Raw genomic sequence first — 19857 nt, 5'->3', positions numbered from 1 at the left:
TCGGTTTAGTCGGTTGACCCGCACTTCCTCCTTGACCCGCAGGGTGTGGATAACTATAGGAGCATCTATTTGAATCCCCTTCAAAAAGTGGCGTCTCTAGCGTTCGATCCTTAAACCTGAGAGTGAGTAAAAGATGGATATTTGACTTAAATAGATAAATATTTGACTCTAAAATCAAACTCGTAAAAATGCAAGTCTAAACGACTTAGCCATAGTTATCAAAATCGGACCGGACTGACCGGTTCGACTGAAAAATCAGTGAACCGATGTCCAATCCGATTCGGTTCATTATTAAGATCGGACTTGCAACTAACTCGGTCAACGGCAGTCAAATAGTTAAAAACCGAACGGTTTCATCACAAACCGAACTCGATTTAGGCAGTTATCCCACACTTTCATCTTGACCCACGCACTCCACTTGTAGACTAGCAGGGTGTGGATCGCTATAGAAGCATCTATTTGAATCTCCTTCAAAAAGTGGCTCTCTAAGGTTAGCCTCCATCTCATTGTGACAAGTGAATCTTCAATAGATGTAATGCTTATAATTATATATATACCATATTATTTTATATGTACCAATAGTAGATTTTTTATTGGAGAATTATAGTGTACAGATTGGAGGATACAGATATTTTTTTTGGAGTTATTTTGTGGTGACAGGTGTCCAGGAAGAGCCGCTTGTTCGCTGAAAGAGGTGACGTGAAGCGTGCACGAAGCCGAATAGCTCGTGTTGGGAGGGAATTAGCTCCGTTTGGGAAGGAGGTGCTGTGCTTGGATGGGGGGAATTGGGCCTGGCTGGACTGGACTCCATATTCCATACAAGGCCTTGGATGAAGGTGGGCTGTGAGAGAATCATGGTTGAAAGGGTGGGATGGGTTTTCAGTAAGTAAGTAACGGGTATATGACCCCTTGACCCGAAAAAAGAAGAAAAAAAATAAATAAAAGCTTGCATAACCCAATTGAAGGCAGAAAAAAAAAAGAGACACTTTGATAAAGATGTTTAAAATAGGGGTGAGCACAGGTAGCAGGTATCCGATTATCCGTCTGAACCCAAACCGAACTAATTAAATTGGTTCTGAAACCAACGGGTAATCGGGTCTAACTCGAACCAAATCGATGGCTTTTGTTAGTGATTGGTTCGGATATCGGTTTTGGGGGTGCGGAACCCGAACCAACCCGCGAACCCAATTATATATTAATTAAATAAAAAAATAGATATGGCTTTTCCATTAGACAATGATTATTCATTATTAATATGTTTGGATTTTAATGAGTTTAGTTTTTAATGTATTTGGTATTTAACATGTTTGGATTATTTCTATTGATGTTACATGTTTATTGTACTTGTTGAATTTTTAAGATAAAAATTTAGTTTTTTTTATGAATTTCAAAGTCATCGGGTACCCAATTACCCGAACCGAATCAATCCGTTCTTAATCGGTTTGGTTTGGTTCGGGTATATGTACAAAAAAATGCAAATCCAAACCAAACCGAACCAATTACATTTTGATCGGTTCGATTCTAATTTTATCATAAACTCGAACCAAACTGACCCGTGTTCACCCCTAGTTTAAAACGTTTTTTTTAAAGATGTTTGTTATTAACTAAAATTTAATACATATAATTAATTAAACTATATTATTTTTGTCAAAATTAGATAAGACAAATTGATTTGGTCAAAAAATCAGTAAACCAAATCTTGAATCGATTTAAATTAATATTCTTTTTTATAGAAAATGACTGCAATAACGTTATTATAGAAAATTACTAAAATATTTTTATTATATATTTTTTAAATTTTAAAAATCCGTAATGAATAAAGATATGATTGAACAAATATTAAATATCTGAGTAGGCACTACTGGATTAACAGTAAAAATATAATTTATGCAGTATCACAGGAATGTTGAGATATAAAAATATGTTGAAGTGAATACAGTTTAGCTGCAGTTTAGATATGTTAATTCTATTTATTTGTTAGAACGTTGACTAAATAAGATAGTGAAATATTCAAATATGTAAGTATACTGGTTGGCGATATAATGATTGAACGTTGTATAAGACGACTATTTTTTTTAGGTATGGAAGTAAGAGTAGTGATATAATGAAACACTATAATTTTTGGTATTGTACAAAATTGTGGAAGGTATAAAAATCGGACGGTCCAATTAGTGAACCTCAATTTCATTTAATTTCTTTTTAACACAAATCGGATAGTCCAATTTGTGTACCATCTACTAATCGGACGGTCCAATTTCTACTTCTCTAATTAAGCAATTCCACATTTGAGAATAATACCCCATCAATCCACATTTTTATAAAAATACCGTTGTAACTCCAATATCAAAAACAAAGTTCGTATTTACATTATAGAGTTTGATCATAGCTACAGCAGAATTGAAGTTAAAGCATGTCATTTAATAGCTCATTATTCATTCAGCTTTCACTCTCATAAATCAGTAAATATTCCCTTTCTTAATTCATGTATCTCGTTTGGTGAAATAACACCGTAACACTATATTAATACCAATAGGCAATAACAATATTAATTAGCTAAGACAAAAATATTAATTAACTAAAATATGAATTTAATTTTAATTGGTATAATTATTTTTTAAAAAATTATGGCATATTTAATTGATGGGAAAAATTGATAACTAATTCTATATAATATATATCGAAGAGAACTTTTTTCTTGTATAATTCAAAAATAAAAAGTAATTTATATGATTTTCTTTAATTCATTTGTAAACTAATACTTTGAGAGAAATTTTTGAGAACTAGCAATTTTTAGTAGTTTTGGTCATTATTTAGCTAGTACAAATATTAAATTATTTTTAACAAATAAATTTTATTATTTTATGTATATAAATTTTGAAAAATATATGTATAAACTGTATTGATTTATGTGTACAAAATTTTAGTAAATATAAATGTAAAGTATATATTTTTGTGTGTAAAATATCTATAAATATACTTATAAATTATTGTTGGTTAAAAATAATAATATTTGCTAGTAGTGATGTAACATTGCTCATATTTTAATTCAACTTACTATTTTTTTATCCCTAATTCTGTATCCTTTTTAATTACTTGTAAATTTTTTTATCCATATATATATATAATGCTTAAAATTGTTAATAATAATACTAATAACATTTTATTTATTCAATTATGAAGTATATTTAAAAATTGGCATTATGTTTTCAATTATTTACATACTTATTTAACTATTTTTTTTTATTAATCTGCTAAATACTTTTAAAGTCTAATAGTATTTAATTTATATATTGGTACATGTATTAAAATAGCTAAAAATACAAACAAAGAAAAATTTTATAAGAAGAGTCTAATTATACAATGTTTATATACAAATGGTCCTTGGGTGTGACAGTAGAAAAATTGACTTGATTTTTTTTTAATTTACAATTAAGTGAAATAATTACATGAGCGAAAAAATTTAGAATAAAAAATTGGAGAGTTATGTATTTATAATGTACGTTGTCTTTGATTCTTAGAGTAAAAAGCACAATTCAACTTTTTTATAATATTTTTTAATCGTATATAAATTAATTAAAAAATATTTAAATTTTTTAAATTAAATTTAAAGTTCTAATTTCTATTACAATTAAAAAACTTTAACCCTAAAAATAATTACTTTAGGATATAAAAATTAAATATGAAGATCATGAACTCACTTTGAATTAATACTTTGTTATTGATTTTATTTAATTAATAAATACTACATACTAGTTAATATGTACAATTTAGATACTAGGACAATAATTAACACAAACAATAATTACATACACCAATGTTTTGAATAGGATCTACCCAATTCTATTTAGGACAAATCCAGATTCTGACCAAATCTGAATTTGACTAGAATTCATCGTAGCTTTCAACAGCCAAAAAAAGAAAACTAAGACACTTTGAATTCATCGTAAAATAAAGTTTAAAACTCTGAGTGACTTAAAATAACAATAGTATATGACGTCCGAATTCAGGACAATTTCAACTTGACCAAACAGTAAAACATACGAAGGAATACAATTTACAATGGCTAACAAAAAAAGAAAACTAAGACACTTTGAAACACACTTCCAATTCAGTTCGACTCGGTTCGTCGCTGGTAGTTGCTCGCTGCTTCTCGACAGTCGCTACCCTACACCCTCTGTCAGTGTTCTTTCTTGGTTCTGCCTTGTCGTGTCTCGTCTGTCTCTTGATGTTATGGTGTGGTGTTTTATTTTGATTTATTGTGTCGTGATTATTGTATGTGAATCTGTTTGTCAGTTTAGTGCGTAACTTAGTAGACATATTTGTATTAATTTATATTTCATGATAAATTTATGTCTTAATTATTTAATTTACTGATAGGTTTCACTTAACTGATGTAATATCATACCCTTAAATCTTTATACTTTTTAAATTAGTTTTTATATCATAATATCAATATTTATTAAAAGAATTAAATTGTTTTTTAATGTTAACATACCTAAGATTTATATTATTATATTCATAATGAGTAATGTAGTTATATCTCGGTAATAGTATCATGTACTTAAGGTTTAAAGTGTTCTATTTGAATCTAAAAAAGTTTCATTTAGCATCAATTTAGTCCCATAGTGAGGTCAAAGTTAAATAATTAACAGAATATCCCACATAACAACAGTACAAGAACAAAATCGATAATTTGGAGAACAAGTACAAACTACAGAGGCACAAAATCAACCATTGATGCATCAATACATTTATTTATAATTCTCTTTAGTTTTATAGAAAATATTTTATTTATATTGTAAGAAAAATAATAAATAAATGTATTGATGTATCCATGGTTGATTTTGTGCCTCAAGAGTCTGTATTGTTCTCCAAATTATCGATTTTGTTCTTGTACTGTTGTTATGTAGGACATTCCGTTAATTATTTAACTTTGACCTCACTGTGGGACTAAATTGATGCTAAATGAAACTTTTTTGGATTCAAATAGAACACTTTAAACCTTAAAAACTAAAACAGAATTACGCCCAAACATAAGAGACCAATTTAGTACTTTACCCTATTTTTTATTTAATGTAAGAAGAATATACATTAATATCGCAAAACTAATAGTAACATATAAAAAAAATGTTAACAAAAATTGTGAAAAAATAATAATTTATTAATTATAAAAATTATTGAAGGATACTTTGAAAAAAAATTAATTTAATGATTAAATAACATTTGTAACTATTGATTCCTTAATATGTTTATGCCCGTAAAATAATTCGTTATAATTGTTTTTAGGATTACTCAGACGGGATTCTATTTTTAATAGTTACCTATGTCAGTTATGTATTTGCAATTAATAGGGTTTCCTTCAATGTTAGCAGACTAGTGAAGCTAAGACCCAACTACTAGCTTTCCTACACTTTTTTTGCTGAACCCCCCAACATGGCCCACGTTGTAAGCCTCCAATCAACGGAATGCAGGATTCTCAAAACCCCGTTCCATCTCACCCAACGAAGCCGGCTCATTTGCCCATTCCATCAGCGCCCTCAACTTCTTCAGAGCCAGCTGCTTCCTGATCATGAGAACAACACGTGTCAAATGCTGAAATAAGATGATTGTAGATCTGTATATCTGTACAGAATAACATCTGTACACTAGTGCGACCCTTTTTTATTATATTTACTCATTATTTCATCTATTATATAAAAGTATGAATTATATCATAATTTACATATAATTTAATTAAATTAAATTTAAATAATATAAAATGTTATTATCATTTATTTTTTTTAATATTTAAAATTTGATTTTATTATAATTTTATATATTTATTAAATTATTATTGGATTAAACGGTTCGACCAATAACCCACCGGTTGAACCACTGACCAAATGTCCAGTAATTTGACTAGATTGATTGTTGGATATAATAATATGATAATTAAGAATATTAAATAATTAATTATTTATTCTATGATGAGTTTTAAATATAGATAAGATTCTAATTGATTCTGTTTTAAATTAAGTTGTAATTTTTTTCATAAGATTTGATCTTAAAACCAGTTACTAATCTCATACTATATGTATATACATGATAATAGAAACACACTAATTTTTTCTTTTACCTCTTATACAAATGGGTATGTCTAAAATGAGTTCAACACTTATGTGCTTATTGAATGTGCCACATTTATATAGACCATTAGATTTTATTAGATTAAAATCAAAGGCTAATATAAAAGAAGAGTATTGATGGACTCTAATAAATACAAAATATCATAGTACATAAATAAATACTTTAAATAACAACAAAATTTTTTATTTTTAAATAATTAAATATAAAATATATAAATACAAAATATTTGAATGTTTTTTATTTATTAAAATTAATTATTATACAAAATTTTTTTATAATACTAAAAAATTATATTAAAATAATATTTTAAATTATAACTTAAAAATATAAAATAATTAAAATTTTATTTTATATTACTTGACAAATAACTATATTATTATATTCAAAATTTATTAATTAATTATTTTTATTAAAGATAATATTATATAATATAATTTTTATAAAAATATTTTAAAGTTGTGAAGAGGGAATGCGAGTCGTCGCGCGCCTTCAAAATAAAGTTGTGAGGGAGAGAGAGCCAATGATGCCGGTGCGAGGGAGAGATCCGATTCGTCGTCGCCGCCAGTGGGAGGGAGAGATTAGGGATGATTCGGTGAGGGTTTAGAGAGAGAGAGAGCGCGCTTTCCAATCTAGTTGTGAAGGAGAGACAGAGACAGCAACACCGCCATGCCGATGCGAGGAAAAGCGGGGATGTCGTCGGAGGGAGACGGAGGCTACTGTTTGGTGACGTGAAGACTAGAGAAAGAGGGCTAGAGGGAGAGGGAGAGGGAGGCAGCGCTGCTGTGCTGTGGCTGTGGGTGTTCACAAATGAAACCCTAAACTCATGTTAGTTCCATATATATATGATAGTGTAAATGACTAGAATGTCCTTCAAAAAAAATTTTGCTAGCCCGCCGGGCCAGCCCGCCCCGCCCCGCCAAAGCCCGCGGGTTTGGCGGTGCGGATTTAGAAGTGATTTTTACCCGTGTCTATATGAGGCTAAACCACTTGTATATGTTAAGAGTTAGTTTTTGACAAGTTATTATGAGAAAATACATTCCTACGTTCTTCACTAGAAGCTCCACTCTACACACTGGTTCGTCTCTCCGCACCGCTGCAAGCCTGCAATTATGTTTTCCATATGAAAAATGATATTTGAACTATACTTTTTATCCACAATTTTTGTTCAACTTTTTTTTATGGTAAAAATCATAAATTTTTTTTTTATCTTTTCTCATTTTTATTAATCACTTTAAATACTAAAAATGAAAAATATATAAAAGTGGTGTAGATAAATATGGGGCATAAACATACAGTTTACTTCCCATCTTGGCTTGCTGTCTATAAACCTTACAATACTAATAATTTATTTATCTATTTATTATTATAGAAGGACTTAGGAATAAGTCGCCCCTACTTATGCGCTCTGCACTCAAATGATTTAAATTGGTCATATGATCGAACACGTTGAATAGATCAAATCTATGAGAAACACCTCATAATTTTAGAGTTATATATATATGTGTGTGCATGAAGAATATGTATTAATTATTAAGGGGAGAGAATAAGGGGGTGTGGGTGTGTCGGTTGGGGCATGCAAAAAATGCAACGATTAATCTAGGACGTAGATTTTGGAATTATGGATGGCAAAAAGAAATTTGCAAAAGCAGGTACCCTCAAAAATTATCTATCATTGGGGAGGTTAGCCAAATCTCTATGAAAATGAGGATTTATTTTCGTAAATAAAGGTATCTGTTTTATAGAGATGTGTTAAATCTTTCCGAAGAGTGAAATTACTAAAATTAAATGCTGTAAGTTATATATATTAAAAACTTTTTTATTTTATTTTTATTATATTTGTTGGATATTTACTATTTATGTTCGTTGATGATGCTTTTTTGGTGACTTTATGTTGATGATGTTAAATTTAAAAAAAATAGAAATTAAAATCTATGAATAACCGCAGATATTCACCCTCCGCCAAGAAAAAAAACGGAAAATTTATAACAAAAACAGAAAGTATTTAACCAACCTTAATTAGGTCGTATTACCCAGCCATATATAATAACTCATATATGCCGTTTGAGGATGAAACACTTTTTGATTTTTGGGACCACTGCTGAATCTTTCATCCTTCTCATAAAATGTGTATCGTCAAGATTGAATTCAAGACTCTTCACATGCTCAACTTGTATTATATTCCACATACTATATAGCTTCTTTTAAGGAAAAGGAAAACACAACTAGTATTTTACTTTTATTACTTTTTGTGGATCATCTTTCTCTAACGTATTATAGTTTGGTGCAACCCATCAAGTTAGGTATTTTTTTCCCCCCAAAGATGTTCATTATTGAACAAAGTAATTAATTATTGAGAGTCTATTACAGCTAACATTTATCACTTTTAAAATAAAAATATTTAAAATTCAAGTACATGAAGGAGGTTTAATATATATGAGAGAGAGAATCTGTTTTTTCCTTAACGATGAGCTTCATATTATATTTATTTGACAGCCTATATATTACATAGTGTTAGTTAAAATTAGTTGCTATATGTTAGTTTTTTAATATTATTGTTAATGATTTCATTTTGTAATATTTTATAAATTTAAANNNAATCTAATTATAAATTTAAAATTGTTGTAGGAATTCAATTAAAAATTTTTAAAATATAAAGATTTAATTACAAATTTAAAAAATTTATAAAAATTAACAATAAAATAATTTAACCTTTTATATATTCAAGATAAAATTTAAAACTCTCAACCTTTTAATTAAAGGAACAAGTGATAATATCCACATGATTACCTATGAAATTAGCAATAGAGATCGTCTTTTCAGTTAAATTTTATTGAGTATTTCTAACTTTTGTAGGTTAGTATGTCTAGTTTTTCAAGGAAAGATATAGTTACACACAAGTTTTTAGTATGATGATTGTTTTTCTATAAAATTACTGTGAAGTTTTGAATCTAGAACTAGTTATGGATTAGTAAATACACAGACAAGCAAAAAATTTAATTGATACTAATCCCACAGGAAAATCTGGCATAGCTTATATATTATATTTTCAGGCCTCGTTAAAATATATAGGAAAAATTAGTCTGAATTGTTTTGGTTAGCTTCTTTCCACAGTGATGATTTCTTTTCTTTTTCCTTTTTGCCTATTANNNNAATATATGTAAAAATAGTATATATAAAATATAGTTTTTTTTGTTGATTTTCTATGAAATATAGACATGCACTTTCTTAATTTGTCGTGTTCACGTGTGTAATACATATTGGACACGATATTTTTTGACACGATACTTTTTGACACTCGTCCGATACATATTTTCTTTCTGTACTTAATAGTATCTTATTAAAAATAAAAATTTTTTGTCGGATATATTTCAACACACTTAAATACCTTCACGTGTTAGCGTATATATTTAATTTTATTATTAATATATATTTTTAAAATAAATTTAAAAATAATATATATTATTAATAATTAAAATAAAAATATTTTAAATATTTTATATATTTAAAAAATATTTTATATCTTATTATATATATCGTATTTTCGTCTCTTATAAAAATTTAAATACATATAAAAATATGTCTTATATGGTATTGTAACCTATCATATTCTGTATTTACATTAACGTGCGTGCATCATATTTGATTTTCTCTGTGAATAATGAATAACAAAGAAGCTTCGTAGATATGTGTTGACTTTGAACATTCTACTAATAGGTCAGCTCCCGTGGCAATTGCATAAGCTTCGGAGATCATCATTTGAATTGTTAAAGAAGGGTCAAAATAGAAGCATTAGGAATATACAGTCAACCAGTTAGCTGTATTATAACAAAGTCCACCTCGGAATTGCAAATTTTAGAAAACCACCGACCATTGACAGCTATAATGTAATTCAGGTTTAAAATTCTTTTACTTAATACGTGTTGTAAGAGAACGTGTTAAAGACCTGAGATGCAATTCTTATTATAATAATATTGTGATTATTGAGCCTTAATTTAGAGAAACTAAAATTTATTTTTCAACAATTGGTAACGTTTGCTTTGTTGTTTTGTAGTTTTTCTTCTGCTCTTACTACTAAAAAATTAGTTATTACAGACAGATATTTCCGATAGATTTTATTCCATAGAAATACAGATAGAATTTGCGAGAGATTTTTTGTCGAAAACAAAAAAAAATGAATTAGCATAAATTACAGATGGAAAAAAGAATCCGTCAATAATTCTGTTGAAAAAATTAATTTTTTTTGTGAGAAATGGTTACCGACGAAAAATTTGTTTGTAATTAAATGGACAAAAATGCTGCGTTTTATTAAATTGTTACAGACAAAAAATTTAAAATATTCCGTCGGAAATATTGAGTTAAACCTAACTCAGATCTTACCCTCTCGAGCTCCATTCACACTCCACACAAGTGAAGAGCTTCTTCCTCTCTCCGTCCACGCTCTCTCCATCATTGCACGAGCTTCTCACAACTAGAAAATTGATTAATACAGACAGATTTACAGACGGATTTAGTCTTTATTACAGACGGATTTTGGGTTACCGACGAAATTACCGACGGATTTTGTCCCTCTGTAAAAGCCCCGTCGAAAATTATTTACCGACGAATTTTTTTTCCGTCGAAAAATAACAGACGAATTTTTACCAGTTACCGACGGATTTTCCTTCTGTAAATTTTCTATCCATTTTCCAAAGGCGACGAACTTTCCGACGGATTTTCCGTCTGTAATTACAGACGGATTTTCCGACAGATTTTTCGTCTGTAATTACAGACAGATTTTCAGATGAATTTTCTGTCTGTAATTTGAACCTTGGAAAATCATCTCACACTATGATTACAGACAGAAAATCCGTCTGTAAATCCGTCGGTAAAGTAAAATAGAAATTTTTTTAAATTTTTCCATTGCAAAATGAATACTTTAGGTTTATTTTTTAAATTTCTTCCATCAAACACACTGTAAATTGAAAAAAAAAAGAGGCCAAAAATCATATAGATAAACATAATATTCATTACATGATACCTATAAAATTAGATGTTATTTTTCAACATCATTGGCCAATATCTCACTATCTCAATAAAAAGATACCCAAAAAAATAAACTATTAACAGAACTATAACTATTTACGTTACTCATTGACACTACTAGTTCCTTCATTTTCAACAATTTAAACAAACAAGATTTTATATTGATCCTATTCCTTTTAGATTGCATGATGGTGACTTGCTCAGAGCCATTGACAAATACACCTCCTGGATCTCCTTGTGGTTGTGTGTAGCCACTTCAAGTTAAACTCCACATCAGCATTGCAATATACAAGTTCTTCCCTTTGGTTTTCAAGCTAGCTGAGGAAATTGCAGCCAGTCTTTTGTTGAGTCGCAACCAGGTTCGCATTGTTGGAGCTAATGCAGCAAATCATCAACTAGAGAAAACCACTGTTCTCTTAAATTTGGTGCCTCAAGGAGTTAAGTTTGATGATACAACAGCATTCTTGATATACAAGAAATTCTGCACAAAGAAATTCTCACTGATGCTTCCCTTTTTGGCACAAGAAATTCTGGCACAAAAAAAATTTAATGGCTTATTCAACCAGAAAAAGAATATATTTCAAGGTACCTAATTACTTTCATGGCTTATAAGGCAACTCGCGAAATCTTAAAAACAAGATCCTTGTGACATTGATTAATGGAAATACTGAGATAATATTCTATATATTCTATTTATTTTAATCAGCAAAGGGAAGAAAACACAGTTTGTATTGACACAGCTCTCTTCTTTATTTATAGAGTTTGCTAATATAGAAGCTGTCACAAAGCAGAGTTTCAAAAATTCATCCTTCTAAATGGTCTTCACACATACATCACAACTATACTAATATTTGGCAACTGAATTTGCCTTTCAATTGAAGCGCGCAATATAGATTTACCTCAACAAGGACCTTTGCCTTCTTTGACTTTAGCTTGGACAAAATAGCTTCATCTACTAAGAAATTGCCTTCTCAATCATCTCTGCTCCAATAAATTATGTTATTCCAACAGTAGCAACCATGTTTGATGTTTTTTCTCTGCTTTGCTTGCTTGGTTTCTTCAATTTCATCTTTCTTAGAAGTTAGAACCCTGGTTTCATTCAAAACAGTAGAATTCATCTAATGTTCACATGGCATTTGTTAATGAGACTATGTGATATTATAAGTCAGAAGAAGAATGAGGGAACTGGCCTAGAAAATACTTGCTTCTTAGAGTAAAAAAACTATATACTCACCAAATGCTTATGCCATGTCATTCCTAAGAGGCCATCTCTGCCAGTGAATGCACGTTCAACCATCATAAGTCTATCATTCACATCTCTCACTTTCATTTGGTACTCTTTCCATGTTCTCCAACCTTTACTTGCTTCTATTTCCTGAACAAAAAGAAAAACAAAAGAAAAGAAAAGAAAACACTTTATTATATGATAGTTGTTATTTTAAGAACTTGTGTTTGTTTTAAGTTTAAACTTGGCCAAATGATACCTTTCTCTGGTCATTTATCTTGATTGCTGCTTTCTCAAGCTCCTTGATTGACTTCAATATAGGAGACAAATTCATGTCTTTATTTGAAATCTCATCTTCCAAGTTCTTTACATTAAGCTGTGATTCAAACATTTTGGTTTCATGAATATCTTTATAAAATTCAGTTACAACGATCCTTATCTCATAATGTGAGGTCGGCTACATAGATTATATGGCACTATATTGCCACGTCGAATTCAGTGACAACAGTCTGAGTGTAAAAAGTACAAAGTTAACACACCTGGAGCTCCTTAGCATAGGATTGATAATCAAAAGGTAAGAACTCCTCATCTGCTAGCCATAATGCTACTAGACCCCAAACACTTGCAGCTGTTTTCCACAACAGAACCAATTGTCATTCAAGTGAATTAAGTATATGTAGTTACAGTTTCTCTTGTGGTTTCTATAGTTCCTTCACCTATTCTTTCGCCTAACGTATGAAATGACATAGATCCTGTTACCACTTGTTAGGATTTGATTCGATTCAATACGGAGAAAAATTCTCGTATCAAATAAGGTCATGAAGTGTCAAACATGATAACAGACCCTTCAAAACTTCTTTAGCAACAAGTTTTGCATATCCAAGCTCAGCAAAAAAGCATGCAGCAATTGTAAATACTAGAAATGCAATCAAGAATTCAAGTTTTCTAACCTGTTTCAATAACAACATAGAAACAGGCTCATATTGTTGTTATATAGATAGATAGTACCTAATATAACATGCAATGACGACCATAAATTTGTTCAGGATACAAATAATTTCCTATCGTATAATAGCAGAGAAGAATGGAACATAGAAAACTACCCCATATTGCTGCAAAGCTAAGAGGATCAATGTACTGAGTCCTGTCAGAAGAACACCAATCCAAACAGGTATGCTGAAAAGCATGTTCAATGCAAAGGCTGTCCCAATTACAGCACATGTAGAGTGAGAGATCAAGATTTCAAAACATGGAAATATATGGTTGCCAATCATGGATCTAACTTTTATGTTGGTGGTTGTGCATGTTTTAAAGTCATGGACTCTGTTGTATCCTATAAAACATGGTAATTATACAAATAAATGAGATAAAAGAAAATTGCTAGATGAATCTGAATACCTCCAGGAATGTCACAGGCGACTATGGCAATTTCAGCAATAAACCAAAGAATAAAGTTGGTAGCCCAAGGATATTCATTTCTACAATGCTCTGCTAAGTGCTTTCCTGCAAGCAGTAGAGAGTGAACAAAAAACAAGAGAAAATTGCTAGTTGCTTGCGTACTTGAAAAGTATCTATAAAATGAAATTGATTTAAGTACCAGTGACGACCCCAAGATTGGCTACCATGGATTGAATTAATAGAGCAGCGCAGGATGCCACCAATATGATCCAAAGTAGCTGATAAAACAAATGTGAAAAGGAAATGAAGGATAATTTTGACTAACCAAAAATGCAGTCTCATTATACGACCTTAGGACAATGTATAATAGAATTTGAATGAAAGAAAGAAAATAGTAGAATTAAAATAGTAGAATAGGACATCTCTTAAGAAAGTAACACACCTAGGATACCATATACATAAATATCTTTGGAGCGATGATTAACAGACAAGCTTCTTAACATGGAAAGTAACCCAAGCTTAACACCTTAGATCATATCTCACAACTCAAGATACAAAGAAAGGAAAACAGATACAACCATAAAAGTGACAAAAACAGTGAAACAAAAATTAGTTATATATTAAACCTATTGTGAAATAAGCATATTCAGTTACAAACCTTTATCATGAGATGCGTGACACCCACCATGGTGATGATACCAATACTTAGTGAACTATAGTATACAAAAAAAAAACCCCCCGGATTGCTCTCATCTTCCAATTCATATCCATTGATCTAGTTGTCATGATTGCAAAACCTACAGCAACGGCCTGGGAGATGAAATCGTTTAAATCCAAATTGTCACATTTCAAAACAATAAGAGAAGAACGTCTTTTCCCACTATATAGGGGGTCACCTTCATTGATCAGATGACTCCATTCTATTCTGTCATATCCCTATACTGTCAGAGTTTTATATCTTTAATTTGATTTTTGAGATAGTGGTGCGGTATTTGTAATCCACTAACTTACCGGTAAGTGCACTGGGTCGTACCAAGTAATACCTTACGTGAGTAAGGGTCGATCCCACGAGGATTGATGGATTAAGCAACAATAGTATTTGATAGGCTTAGTTAGACAAACAGAAAAGAGTAATTGAGAGTTCCAAAGCATTAAACAATAAAGAAGAGTTTGAAGACAGGCAGGTGAATATGTAAGGAATAAAATATTGAGAAATCAGTTAAGGCTTCAGAGTTATCTATTTTCTGGATTGACTTTTCTTATTAACTAATTTTAATCATGTAAGATTTAATTCATGGCAAACTATTTGTGACTAGACCCTAATTCCTTAGACCTTCCTAGTCTCCTCTAAAATTCATCAACTGCCAATTCCTTGGTCAATTAATTTCAATTAGAGGGTGATGATCAAATTCTAGTTTATATGCCACAAGAATCCTAATTATCCAAAAATAAAGGGATTATATGCCACGTATTCCGTTAAATACAAATAATTAAAAATTCATGATAATATGTTTTCAAGTTATTGTTCAAGTAAAGAGCTTTTCCAAGTTATACAAGAACTCAAATAGAACATGGGTCATACTTCCGTTCCACCCAAATTCATAAAATAAAGAACGAAAACAATTATTGAAATATAAATCAAAACATGAATTAAAATAGAAAAATAATATTATCAATCCATACAATAGACAGAGCTCCTAACCTTAACAATGGGGGATTAGTTGCTCATGGAATGTGGAATGTAAATTTGTATGGAATAATGTTGTGGAATGTTTTTTTTGGAACCACCCTATTGGGATCCCTTTTATGACTAATCCTAATAATTTAAAAATCAAATTTCTAAAATTAAAATTAAAATAATATCTTTTCCTCTAATAAGATTTGAATTTAAATTCGAATTAATTAACAAGTCTTCAGCTGATGGGTTGGGGACCACTTGATTTGTCCCTTCTGCAGCTTCTAATCTGTGATTTCTGGGCTAAGAACTGGGTCAAAACAGCCCAGAAATCGCCCCCAGCGTCTTTCTGCGTTTTCTGCATGTGGCGCATGTCACGCGAACGCGTCGGTCACGCGCATGCGTCGATGGTCCTTTTTCGCGAGTCACGCGGACGCGTCGGTCACGCGTTCGCGTCATTTGTGCAGATTCCAGTCCACGCGTTTGCGTCATTGCGATTTCCTCTATTCCGCGCGGTCGCGTGAGCCATGCATCCGCGTCGGTATTCGCTGGTTATCTCCTTGGTTTCTTCTCTTTCTCTGCAGAAACTTCATCAAATCCATCCGAATGCTACCTAAAATGAATAAAATTGTACAAAACTCAAAATAGTATCCATAGTGGCTAAAATATAATTAATTCTTAATTAAACTCAACAAGTTAGATGCAAATTCACTAGGAAAAGATAGGAAAGATGCTCACGCATCACAACACTAAACTTAAAATGTTGCTTGTCCTCAAGCAACCAAAAACTAATATAAGCTTAGGATGTGAATTTGCATGAGAATGAGAGTTTGATTAAGCTCATGTCTCTTCTTATAGTGGGGTTTATAACTGCAATCCTGAATAGTTTTGGCATCTCACTTTATCCTTTGAAGTTCAGAATGATTGGCATCCATAGGAACTCAGAATCCAGATAGTGTTATTGATTCTCCTAGTTCAGTATGTTGATTCTTAAACACAGCTACTTTATGAGTCTTGGCCATGACCCTAAGCATTTTGTTTTCCAGTATTACCACCGGATACCTAAATGCCACAGACACATAACTGGGTGAACCTTTTCAGATTGTGACTCAGCTTTGCTGGGGTCCCCAGTTAGAGGTGCCCAGAGTTCTTAAGCACACTCTTTTTACTTTGGATCACGACTTTAACCGCTCAGTCTCAAGCTTTTCACTTGACACCTTCACGCCACAAGCACATGGTTAGGGACAGCTTGATTTAGCCGCTTAGGTCATGATTTTATTCCTTTGGGCCCTCCTCTCCATTAATGCTCAAAGCCTTGGATCCTTTTTATCCTTTGCCCTTTTAAAGGGTTCTTGGCTTTTTCTGCTTGCTTTTTCTTCTTCTTCTTCTTTTTTTTCGCAAGCTTTGTGTTTTTTCACTGCTTTTTCTTGCTTCAAGAATCAATATTATGATTTTTCAGATTATCAATAACATTTCTCTTTTTCATCATTCTTTCAAGAGCCAACAATTTTAACATTCATAAACTTCACTATAAAAAATATGCACTGTTCAAGCATTCATTCAGAATCACAGAAAATACCACCACATCTAAGTAAATGAGACTACTCTAAAAATTAAATTCAAATTCTCATGCACTACATCTGTTCTTCTTTCTTTTTGATTTCAAGCTTAGTGGGCAATACATGAGACATCTTTCAGAATTAAAGCACTTAACAGAAAAATTAAACTATAACCTATGAATCTACTAATAAAGGATCATGCAGCAAACAAAGCAAACTAGCAGAAAACCAGAACATAAATAATAAAAGCGGGAAGAAAAAAATGAAAGGAACTCAACCACCTTAGTTATCTGAGAGGTCATTTTATTCTTCAGGTTGTGCTCCTTTGTGAAGATGATTCGCCTCCCTTTTGGTGCCATAGGAATAAACAGAAAACCCTTAAGTGAAGCGTCAACACCAAACTTAAAGGTTTGCTTGTCCTCAAGCAAAGAAGAACTGAAAATAGAAAGATACAAATATTATTATGAAAGAAAAAGGAAAGGATAAAAGAACAAGAGAGAATAGGGATTGGGAGAAAGAGAGAGAGAGAGAGAAAGAAAACTGGGCAGCGCAAACGACGCGTTCGCATACAGCACGCGATCGCATACGTCGCACATTCTTCATAATGACGCGTTAGTGTCAGGCACGCGTCCGCGTGCCCTGGATTTTGAGCGATTCGCGCGCCGCGTGACTTTCTGTTCGCATGGCTTGGGAGCCAAATTTTCATACGACGCGTGCGCGTCATGCAGGCGCTCGCGTGGATGGCCATATGTGCAACTGACGCGAATGCGTTAGTCACGCATCCACGTGACCAAATTTGTGCTTTTAGCACACTTCTTGCCCCAAGCCGGCACAACTCTCTGTCCAAACGCTCTTTTACGTCGAATTTGCAGGTCACGCGTTCGCGTCGATGATGCGCCCGCGTGAATAGCGAAAATCAAAAACTACGCGAACGCGTGGGGTATGAGTCCGCGTGTGAAAGGCATGAGTCCAGCGCCACTCCCGCGCAACTCTCTGTCAATTTTCATTGTACACGCACTCATGATTGACGCATTCGCGTCAATGACGCTTGCGCGTCGTGTGCCCCTTTTTTTTTTTTTTTTTCAAATAGCTTGAGGTGTTCGGTTCCTGTGATAAAATAGCTGCATGATCAGAAAATTAGTAAGAACTTAATAAAAATCAAATATCAAATAAAACTACTACTACGAAAAATAGCTAAGGATATGAAATTATCGGGTTGCCTCCCGACAAGCACTTCTTTAACGTCACTAGCTTGACAGTCAGCTCTGCTAGTTGAGCAGATGAGTGGACCTCTGGCGATCAATCGCGCCTCCAAGATAGTGCTTCAACCTTTGGCCATTCACTGTAAATTTCCTGTCAGAATTCTCTTTCTGTATTTCCACATGACCGTACGGTGAAGCTCTGGTAACCACAAATGGTCCTGACCACCGGGAATTCAACTTCCCGGGAAAGAATTTGAGCCTTGAATTGTATAGAAGCACTCTCTGTCCTGGCTCAAAGACTCTGATGGCTATCTTCTTGTCATGCAATAGCTTAGTTCTCTCCTTATAGAGCTTGGCATTCTCATAGGCTGAATATCTGAATTCATCAAGCTCATTCAACTGAAGCATTTGCTTAATTCCTGCAGCTTCTGAATTAAGGTTCAGGTACCTGATTGCCCAGTAAGCTTTATGCTCCAGTTCGACTGGCAAGTGATAGGATTTGCCATAGACCAACTGATAAGGGGACATGCCAATAGGAGTCTTGTACGCTGTCCGGTATGCCCAGAGAGCATCATCAAGCTTCCTAGACCAGTCCTTTCTTGAAATACTGACGGTCTTCTCTAAAATTCTCTTAAGTTCCCTGTTGGAAACTTCAACCTGTCCACTTGTCTGAGGGTGATAGGGGGTTGCCACTTTATGACGGACTCCATATCTATGCAGAAGAGAGTCCAGCTGTCTGTTACAGAAGTGACTTCCTCCATCACTAATGAGTGTCCTTGGGACACCAAACCGGCTGAAGATATATCTCTGAAGAAAGCTCATTACCATCTTGGCATCATTGGTGGGCAAAGCCACAGCTTCCACCCACTTGGACACATAGTCGACTGCCACTAGAATATAGTTGTTTGAATGTGAGGGTGGGAAAGGTCCCATGAAATCAATACTCCACACATCAAATAACTCAACCTCAAGAATCCCCTACTGTGGCATTTCATGGTTGGCAGGGAGATTCGTGGATTTTTCACATCTGTCACAGTGCTTTACAAATGCTCTTGAGTCTCTGAAGAGAGTCGGCTAGTAAAACCCGCTCTGAAGGACCTTTGTAGCTGTCTTTTCACCACCAAAGTGGCCTCCATATTCAGAACCATGACAGTGCCAAAGAATCTGCTGTGTTTCTTCATCTGGGACACATCTCCTGATGATACCATCTGAACACCTTTTTAAATAGGTATGGTTCCTCCAAAATGTAATACTTGGCATCAGTTAATTGCTTCTTTACTTGTTGCCTACTGTACTCCCTTGGGATAAAGTTCATGGCCTTATAATTTGCAATGTCTGCAAACCATGGAGCCTGCTGAATGAGGAACAATTGCTCATCTGGAAACGTCTCAGTCAGAGCTGTGGGTGGTTGTACTCCTGCTTCAGGCTCAATTCTGGAGAGATGGTCAGCTACTTGATTTTCTGACCCTTTCCTGTCTTTTATCTCAATATCAAACTCCTGAAGGAGCAACACCCATCTGATTAATCTTGGTTTAGAATCCTGCTTGGTTAGAAGGTACTTCAAAGCAGCATGGTCAGTATAAACAATAACCTTAGAACCAAGTAAATAGGACCTAAACTTATCAACAGCATACACAACAGCTAATAATT

General features: G+C 32.7%; 2 protein-coding genes across 7 annotated transcripts in view; both read right to left on the bottom strand.

Annotated features, from left to right (window-relative positions):
* On the bottom strand, nucleotides 11091–13022 carry LOC107611824 (probable glutamate carboxypeptidase LAMP1). Of its 4 annotated transcripts, none has more exons than XR_001613474.2 (4): nucleotides 12633–13022; nucleotides 12383–12523; nucleotides 12048–12237; nucleotides 11091–11678 (listed from the first exon to the last, which is right to left on the bottom strand). XR_001613474.2 is itself a non-coding variant. In XM_016313714.2 (3 exons), the coding sequence occupies exons 1-3, from the start codon at nucleotides 12762–12764 to the stop codon at nucleotides 12223–12225; spliced, it is 288 nt and encodes a 95-aa protein (XP_016169200.2). In that variant the 5' UTR covers nucleotides 12765–13022; the 3' UTR covers nucleotides 11817–12222. The 4 variants fall into 4 exon arrangements, 1 of the variants encoding a protein (XP_016169200.2); XR_002352931.1 differs by having other exon boundaries at nucleotides 11091–11629; XR_001613475.2 differs by having other exon boundaries at nucleotides 11091–11414; nucleotides 12066–12237.
* LOC110265726 (uncharacterized protein At2g24330-like) overlaps nucleotides 14433–19857 on the bottom strand; it is a 12573-nt gene continuing 7148 nt past the window's right edge. For 2 of the 3 annotated variants that reach the window (XR_002351975.1, XM_021108937.1), the window contains exon 3: nucleotides 14526–14581. The gene's annotated coding sequence lies outside the window, so the exon portion shown is untranslated. Of the gene's footprint in view, nucleotides 14582–19857 lie in introns of all 3 variants that reach the window. The other variant, XM_021108939.1, reaches the window with a different exon arrangement.

The sequence above is a fragment of the Arachis ipaensis genome, chromosome B08 (assembly GCF_000816755.2).
Source record: "Arachis ipaensis cultivar K30076 chromosome B08, Araip1.1, whole genome shotgun sequence".
Classification (NCBI taxonomy): domain Eukaryota; kingdom Viridiplantae; phylum Streptophyta; class Magnoliopsida; order Fabales; family Fabaceae; genus Arachis; species Arachis ipaensis.
The sequence above is the reverse complement of the archived record's forward strand: the minus strand, read 5'-3'. Positions and strand labels throughout refer to the sequence as shown.

What these genes read in the sequence shown, in the direction of transcription:
- LOC107611824 (XM_016313714.2), bottom strand. Translation starts at nt 12,764, where the DNA reads ATGTTTGAATCACAGCTTAATGTAAAGAACTTGGAAGATGAGATTTCA. An exon ending in AGATAAATGACCAGAGAAAG is followed by an intron (nt 12,524 to 12,632) that starts GTATCATTTGGC and finishes CTTTTTGTTCAG; the next exon opens with GAAATAGAAGCAAGTAAAGG.